At 51.9% G+C, this 8,784-nt stretch overlaps 1 protein-coding gene across 2 annotated transcripts in view; it reads left to right on the top strand.

Annotated features, from left to right (window-relative positions):
- The first annotated feature begins 284 nt into the window (after nucleotides 1–284).
- Rnf220 (ring finger protein 220) overlaps nucleotides 285–8,784 on the top strand; it is a 225,331-nt gene continuing 216,831 nt past the window's right edge. Inside the window, exons 1-2 of one of the 2 annotated variants that reach the window (XM_013157968.3) lie at nucleotides 285–534; nucleotides 6,780–7,521. In XM_013157968.3, coding sequence (XP_013013422.1) covers nucleotides 6,897–7,521 — 625 coding nt within the window. In that variant the 5' untranslated portion in view covers nucleotides 285–534; nucleotides 6,780–6,896. The remainder of the gene's footprint in view (nucleotides 535–6,779; nucleotides 7,522–8,784) is intronic. The other variant, XM_003461885.5, reaches the window with a different exon arrangement.

The following is an 8,784-nucleotide window of genomic DNA, read 5'->3' as shown; positions in this document are numbered from 1 at the left end:
GCGAGGGCCGCGGGTGAGGAGGAGAGTTGTAAAGGACAGGAAAAGCCCTTATTTTCGCAGTCTGGCGACCGCAGGACCCCTAAGCCCCTCCTCGAGGGCTAGCAGGTCTGCTCTTCAGCAGTGCCCTGGCCTGGACTCCATTTCCCAGAGTCCCTTAGTGCCCTAATGTATTCCGTTCTCAGAGTGCCTGTGTGTGTGCGAGTGTGAGAGAATGTGTGCGTGTGTATGTGTGTGCGCGCGCGCCCGTGTGTGTGCCTCCGAGTCCCTGGGAGAGTGGAGGCTCATTCACTGATTAGAGCCAGCGCTGAGAGGCAGCACCGCTCCTTCTCTCACTCCATCCGAGTCTCGGGCTCTGTACATGCAATCCCAAGCAGCTCGCGAGCACACACCCGGGGCCAGCCGCCTGCCGCTGCCGCCGCCGCCGCCGCTGCCGCCGCCGGCTCCGCGAGCCCGGGACTTCCCATGCGCCGCGCTCCCGGTCTTCTGCTCTCGGTGCCCTGAAAAGTGCGCACGTTCATCCCAGGAATTTCCACGGCAAGTATGGAGAGCAGGAAGGGGTGCGGAGGGGTGTGCGTACACGAGAGGGGTGGGAGGCAGGCGCAGGTTGCTCGGGGACCTGCTAACTTTCGGGTGCGTCTCGCAGGATCCGGGCGGCTCCCCCGCCGTGGGGCGAGGGCTGGGACCCGCACCCGCGAGTCAGGACCCGCGCGACCGAGCCTGGCGTCGGCGCCCGGCGCTCCGTGCGCTGCAGCGCTCAAACTTTCCGTCTGGAGTTTTCCTTAATGTGTTTTATTTGGGGGGGGGGTTGAGGGGGGAGGGACCAGACGCGGGAATTGGACGAGGAGGGAGGACGAGGGGACACCGGAGAGACAGGCACAGGACTTCTTTTCTCCATCTTCTAATGAGCCCCCCGCACACTTTGTTTGGGTCGATCTCGAGCGTGTCCCCTTGCTGGCTCCCCGGTGTGCCCCGCGGTGGTCTCCGGCGGGGTTGGGGTAGGGTGGTACCCAGTGGAGAGCCCGAGCGGCGGGTGGGAGAGGACAGGGGCAGTCCGTTGAGAAGCGACCCAGGCCGCGCAGCACAGCGCACTGCCGGCCCGGTGGGGATCCCGAGGAGAGGCTGGGGAGCCTTTAGGCCCCCGGAGGCTCCGCTGCCTTTTTCCTAAGGGCAGTGGGTGTGGATGGAAGAGGCGGAGTGGAGGTGATCAGTGGGCAGGAAGGAAGCAGGTGCTGCTAGAGAAGTGGACCGTTCTAAATGCAAGCGGGAAACTCTCGGCTCCGCTGGGCCCCGCCGCCCTGGCCTTAGAGCAGCTCCACTGTGGAGTCTCTCGGGATTTGGGGTGGACACCCCCCCCCACCCGCAACGATTCTAAAGAGCGAAGCGGGAGGGTGATCGTGTAGACCCAGACACCTTGCTCTTTTTATATTATTATTGTTGTTGTTATTATTATTTTAATTTTAGACTTGCCTTAAACTGAGTAACAATTTCTCTCCTTCCGACTTGAGAACAAAACTTTTCAGCATGCACGCCTGTCGCTGCAGCCCTGCACCCACTTGCCGCTGCGCTGGCCAGCCGAGGCCCAGCGAGCTTCTCCTCCCGGAGTCCGGCCCGCCACCGCGCTCCGGAGCTCCAGTCGCCCCCCAACCCCCCAGCCCGGGGCTTTTCAGGGCTCGGCCTGGGCGTTTCGCCTTTGTGCTTTGTAAGAGAAAGCCTTTTCTTCCAGAGCACAACAAAGTTGGGCGGAGAGCTTCCGTGTGGCCCCTCGGACGAGGCCGCCCACGGTGGCGAGGCCGTCCGAGGGGATGCGGGGGTCATCCCTGCGCTGGGAGCCCGTGCGAGGCTGTGCTGACTCTGGCCAGCCAGGGCGTGCGGGAGCCCCGGGAGCGCGAGGTCTCTGACTACGTAGAGGCAGGGACGAGCGCTCATTTCCCGTTAAGAGAGCACTGCTTTCTTGGGTCCCGGCCACCGCTCTAGCCGAGGGCAGGGGCCTGGGCCCCTAGCCGGGTGCGTATCGTCTGAGTGGGTGCACAGGATCAGGGCCAACGGGTTGGGGCGCAACCCTGTCTGGGGACCCGGGGGTCCCTGGGTCTCTCGCCTGAACCATCTCCGTGTCCCAGAGACAGCGGAGAGGAAAGATAAGAGCGCTGTCTCCCCACGATGCCCACCGCCGCGTTCTTGTCTTTCGCCCCCACTCTGGCCTCAGCTTGAGGGGCAATGAGGAGAGAAAGGAAAAATAAAGAGGAAAAAGGGCGGGCCGCGGGAAAGCTGGAGCAGGGCTGGGGGACCGGGGACAGAACGGGCCAGGACCCGCGCCTCGCCTGGTCTCCTCCTCCCCCTCCGCCCTGCGCGGCCATCCCCGCAAAGCGGAAAGGAGCTAAGGGGGAAAGGCGGAGAGGAGAGAGCGTCGAGGGAAAGCGCCGAGCAGAGGGCGTCTTCCGCTGGGATCCCTCCCGGCCGCCAGGAGCCCGCACGAGTGGCGTGAGTGCGCCCGCTGCGCTCCGGGGCGAGGCGGGGAAGGAGAAGGACTGGGCGCGGTGTGCCGCGGGAGACCGACGGGCCGGCGGGGCGCACACCTGTTCTTGGAGCCGAGGGGTGGCGGCGCTGGCGGCGCCCTCCCTGCCGCGCCCCTGTCCCCCAGCCGGGAAAACGGAGGGCCGACGCACGCCCCGGGCCGCGGGCAGGGGCGCGGCGTGCAGGAGCCCGCGGCTGCCCACCGAGGCGGCGGCGCCGGGCGGCGGGACCCAGTGGCCGCGGGGCGGGGCGGGGCTGCCCGGGGCTCAGGCCCTGCGCGTGGGTGGGAGGCGGGCTGCTCCGAGCCCCGGGCCGGCCCGCGCGCTGCTTGGTTCTTCTCGGACCCGGGCCGCGGTTCTCCAAAGTTAAAGCGGATCGTTTGGTTCGGAGGTTGTGGAGCCCTAAAGTACTCTCTGCAGAAGGCAGCTGAAAGCCGGAGAGCTTAGGCCAAAGAGAGGTGGGCCCGGTGCAACGTGGCCCCAAGTCCATGTAGATTTTGCCTTCACTTCTCCGTCCTCCGTTCTCCCTGAAGGTTGTTTTTTCCGGGCCGAGGCTCTTCCTGGCTGAGTTCTGTGCCCGCTTCTCAGCGGGCAGCCCGGCACTCGGGACCCGCCCGTCTGTCTCGCCATCCAGGGTCGGGGACTGGGTCCACATGTAGGACCGATACCGAGTGGTCTGGAGGCGTCGGCCACAGCCCGAGAACCTTGTTAGCTCCACGCTCCCTGAGTTCTCGCATATGGTGATAAAATTTCTGGTAGGGCGGTGTTTCCACATACCCCCGCCCTCAGGCATTTGGTGTGCAGAGAATTTCGTTCAAGGATGAAGTCTGTGAACTTAAAAAAAAATTTTTTTTCCTGCTTTCTTCACAATCCCCCACCACTCTGGCCTCACTTGCCATTGTTCTTTGCTTTTTAAGTTGCCTGTTAATTTTTTAAAAGTTTTTTTATGCAAAGGGAAAATATCGTTTGATTTGTTCTATTATTTTTAAATCCTGGTTTTTGGAAACGGTTCAGAGACCACAAAAATGTCACCTGTTGTTATAAGCAGAGGAGTGTTGTGTGTGCATTTTAATTGCCAGCAAAGTCGCAGTTTGGTGGGCGCCCTGAGCTCGGCTCCGGGAAACAGCCCTTGCAGCTCGCTTTGTGGCAGTCATCTCTGCAAGTGAGTTCGGCTTCCAACTGCAGCTGCAGCCACATCGCTTCCTCCTGGGCCGATCCGGGCGCAGGTCAGGAAGCCCAGACCTAGGGCCTGGGTGGAAGACAGCCTAGTCTCTGGGAGTTTCTGTCTGGCTTTCTGTTTTTCAGCGCGAAAGTGGCTAGTTCGCGCGGCAGAGCGCAGAGCGCTGCGCATCTACCCAGCCTCAGACATTTTCACGTTCCAAAAGCTGGCTTCTTCGTTTCATTTGTCTTGGTTGTGGCATGTTTAACCACGCAATTAGTAATCTCACTAATTATTCAGTTAGCTGGCGTTTTGTAATCTCTATAAACCAGGGTCGGCTGTGTGATTTAAGAAACAAACAAACTCCCACACATACAGAAATGAACCAAACCCATCACGTCAAGGATTTGAAAATTTTAAAACTCAATATTTGATGGTCATTCTGACCAACCTCACCACCTGCCAGACAATTTATTTAGCTTCGTGGATTGATCCCTCCTCCTTGTTTAGTTAATTCAACAAAGACTTTTTGCAATCTGTTTAGAGTTTGTCTGATGCTGTGGAAAAGTAGCTGATGATTTATTTGGTTGCTTTTCGATTTCTGTCTTCAGCCCTTCTTTCTCCTCCTTTCAGCGGGGATGTCAGCTGTTATTACTTCCTATTGATCCCTTTGCAAAGTGAGAAGTGAACTAAAATTAATGTCAATTCCACTGCTCAGATCAATAGCTGGAGTTATTTTAATCTGGATTTGCACGAAGTGCTAAATTAAAAAAAATCAGCATAGAGGCAGAAAAGTAACAGTTACTTACTTTCCCTTTGCCCAGTTCTTTACAGTCACCCAAATGCTCCATCAAGCTGATTATCTTACAATCCATATTTTTTTAATTAAGAGGGTCACTTAGTTTTCTTATTTTGGGTTCTGTGTTTAAACCCATGACATTTTGACATTGGGAGTGTATTAACTATAGATTTTCATAATGACTGTGGTCTGCTGAAGCCTCATCTATACAGGTTGTTAATGGGGAGGGGATCACCCCTCCTCTCCCACAGAGACCAACACCCTCACAGTGGAGTAAAAGAGATGCGATCTGGCAAAATATTGTTGATTTATTTTCAGTACAATAAAGTTTTCAAATGAATAAGCAGCTTCAAGTAATTCACTGTTCCGTTACAGTGTCCGGTGCTGTCACCAGATTACTAATTTATGAAACTCATTTAACATAATGAGATGATCTAGGAAGTAAAAATAGAAAGTGAATCCTAGGGGGAGTTATTTTTGGGGACAAACATTCCTCCCTTGGTCCCCAGTGTATTACGTTTGTCTTTTCTTCAGCTGCCCTCGGAGACTATAGCTTGTCGATAGATATGTGGTTATTTATTTCTGTTGCAAAGACCTGCTTCGAACCCTTGGAACAGCCCTGGACTCACTTGCAGAGCATCCATGTTGTTGACCATTAATCTGACTTGAAAACAGCCAAGAACAGGATTCCCAGCCTTGTCAGGCTAACTGGCTCTCCTTGGCAGATCATTCCCTACACTGCTATAACTTGACAGGAAAGTTATTTAAAATTTGGAAGAGAGAAAAATCCGTTAATGTGAGATACATAATCTGGTAATTTAGCAATGATGTCTATAAGGAAAGATGCCAAATGAGGAAGCAGTTTGATGGTGTCCACTCATCTTCCCAATTAATAACAGCCATTGACACGTCTGCTACAGGATGGGAGAAGGAAATACTCTCTTTGCACTGCATTAAATCAGGAGAATTCATCTGCAGTTTAGCTAAAGATTCTCTATTTGAGGGAACACCACAGATATTCCATTATGGAAGTGGGCTTTTAGAGGGAGGGGATCATTTTTATTTCTGACTCTCAATCTAAAGGTTATAATTTGTAGCAGATGGTGATTTGGGGTTTGAGTTTCATTCAGTTTCTATTTAGTGTCTCTATTTGAAGCTAGTAAGTCCTAATATTCACCTTATATTATTCTGACTTTTGATGCATAACTCTTCTGCCACCTTCCACTCAATATACATTTTAAAACCGATTTAATGGTTATGAAAATGTACAACATAAACTTACAAGGGAAACAACAAGCATCTTTCTGAACTCCAGTTTATTCTGGGGGCCTTTACTGGACATCAGCTCTGACTGGGTCAATTAGCAGAGCAAAATAAGTCAGAAATTTTAGTATTTCACTCTAGATACTAATGGCAAGTCCAAGTTAGTTTTCAAATCTATGTAAGAGTGAGTGCATTAGTAACTAAAATTACTGATTCATTCTTTGCTGCTCCTGGGAGACAGATGCTTCTAGAGAGCACATGCCAAAGACATCCATTTTATTTTTAAATATTGTCAGAGATGCCAGGCATTTTATTGATGAAAGCTTTGTTTGTTCTCAGAAAAGAGAAATAGGAAGCTTGTGTGATTATAGTAGAAGCTTGTGTGTGCAAAAAAAAATGCTGCTGCTGCATGTTCACATAGCACTTTTTGGAAACAGTCTGAGATGGTACATGAAGGTGTATGTTTATGTATGTGCCGGTGGATGTAATTTAGCCACATGTACTATGTATATGTGTACTACGTACAGATGTTCCTGGTCTCAATGTGTTAATGTAGGAAATTTTTCACAACAGAGTGTTGTTAGGGAAATGAAAAGAGAATGCAGATGTGACGATAGGTAGGTAGAACAGAGTATCAGAAAATCAGGCCAGCCTGAAGGAATATATGCAGGTGGAAGCTCTTTAAAATATAGATACTCTCCACCCCACTGTTCGGTGACTCGGCCCTCCAAAGCTCATTTGCTCCGGGAATATTGTATTTGGAGGTTTTATGATTTTTTTCTTTGCTGGGCTCAGGCGCATTTCACCCGGAACGTGTAGGGACCAAAGTCAGCTACGCGTACATCACAGTAAGTTGTCTATTGATTTTCCCGAATGAAAATGGTCTGCTGCTGCTGCTGCCCACCGGCTCCTAAAGCCTGTGGTGTCTCTTGCCCAAGTATCTGTAAGCCAGAAGGATGGTGTTTCAATCACTTGGGGTTTCCCTTTTTTTTCTCCCCCTGACTGTCTCCCCCCTCCCCTTCTTTTTTTCTCTTTGCTGTATCCGCAGGTCTTAGAAGGGCATGGTTCCCCAGTAACATCCCCGCCCTGCTCCAAGGCGCCGACCAGGCCTCCCTCCCAGGGAAGACTGCTTCTTGTGTGACGCCAGCCATTGAAAGAGACTCCGATGGACTTACATCGGGCAGCCTTCAAGATGGAGAACTCATCCTACCTCCCCAACCCTCTGGCATCCCCAGCACTGATGGTCTTGGCATCCACGGCTGAGGCCAGCCGGGATGCTTCCATCCCTTGTCAACAGCCTCGACCCTTCGGTGTACCTGTCTCAGTAGACAAGGATGTGCACATTCCCTTCACCAATGGCTCCTACACCTTTGCCTCTATGTACCACCGGCAGGGTGGGGTGCCAGGCACTTTTGCCAATCGTGATTTCCCCCCCTCCTTATTACACCTCCACCCTCAGTTTGCTCCCCCTAATCTAGATTGCACCCCAATCAGCATGCTGAATCATAGTGGTGTAGGAGCTTTCCGTCCCTTTGCTTCCACTGAGGACCGGGAAAGCTATCAGTCAGCCTTTACACCAGCCAAGCGACTTAAGAACTGCCATGACACAGAGTCTCCCCACCTGCGCTTCTCAGATGCAGATGGCAAGGAATATGACTTTGGGACACAGCTGCCATCTAGCTCTCCCGGTTCACTTAAGGTTGATGACACTGGGAAGAAGATTTTTGCTGTCTCTGGCCTCATTTCTGATCGGGAAGCCTCATCTAGCCCAGAGGATCGGAATGACAGATGTAAGTACTTTGGTTGGAGCCCTCCCTCACCCCAGTAAGCCCTGCCTTGCAGTAGTGTCCAACAGGTCAGCAGTCTTGTTGACATGCCTAGTGATGAACAGCCAACTGCTTCCCTTTGGTAAGGTGGAGTGCTACCATTTACTGTCTCTCATCCATGAGCCCTGGGAGTTCTTGTAGAAAGTGGTTTCCTGGAGGCAGCCTTGCCTCTCCCAGACATGGCTGACTTCTCTGGGGACTGTGGAGTGGGGGTGCTGTACATACCCCTCTGTGAAGGTTGCTCTGTTAGAAAGCGTAGATTCCTAGGGAATGTGGGAGGCTGGAAGAAACATGTCCATCCCTCCTCTCTTTGCTGTCCTCATGTTTCTCTGATCGCGGTTCATCTTTTTTTTAGCTTTTCCGTTGTATCAGCCAGCAGACTCCACATGATTTTATTTTCACAACTCTCAGCCTTGTCCACATCAGGCTATTTTTCAGGGAAGGACAAAGGTGTCGTCAGTCACCATAAAACATTTCAAACAGCTGTGTTTTCCTTGCAATTGCAAGGCTGGAAAGCTGACTTCTCTTGGGATTTGACAGGTTTGCTGGCTGCTTATCCTGAGGCTCACTTTTAGACAGGGTTGACCTGTGTGACTGCTCCATAGTTGGTGCTCACAACTATTATTAATTTCTGCTCATGAAATGGCTTTTTTTCATGTTCTCCAAGCAACTCGTTGGGCTCTGGCTATCCTCATCTATACTAACTTGTTGGAACTAAAGCTTTATTTAGAACTTGTAGACCAGGCGTGCTGAACCCCGCAATCTTCCACTCTGATATAATCAGAAAATAATTGTTTTGGCACTTTTGGGCCGTGGGTAGACAGAGCAGTTTTCTTCAAATCCGGCAACAATTTATGAACTGAAGGTGTTTTTCCATCCAACCCTTTGTTCTAAGATTTGCTAAATTTTATTAAGAAAACTACCTCAGAAGTAGCTTACCCCTCTTCTCGTGTGTGTGTGTGTGTGTGTGTGTGTGTGTCTGTGTCTGTGTGTCTGTGTGTCTGTGTGTGTTCCCATCCTCTCTATAACCACCAACAGGAATACCATTTTTTTCTCTTCTCTTTATGATGCCGGGGAGAGTAATAGAGACATTGTAGCGCTCTTCCCTGTCGGCACTGCTTCCTCAGGCTGTCTCCTTGAATTAGGCACTGTGTTAACTTTCCTGCGCTAAAAGGCATCTGCCTAAACCCAGCGTACCTTTTCAATAAAAATCATCATAAAATCAAC

This window comes from Cavia porcellus, unplaced genomic scaffold, assembly GCF_034190915.1.
Source record: "Cavia porcellus strain 051 isolate PalLab524CR breed Dunkin Hartley unplaced genomic scaffold, mCavPor4.1 scaffold_25, whole genome shotgun sequence".
Lineage (NCBI taxonomy): Eukaryota > Metazoa > Chordata > Mammalia > Rodentia > Caviidae > Cavia > Cavia porcellus.
Note: the sequence above shows the minus strand (reverse complement) of the source record. Positions and strands in the feature narration are given on the sequence as shown.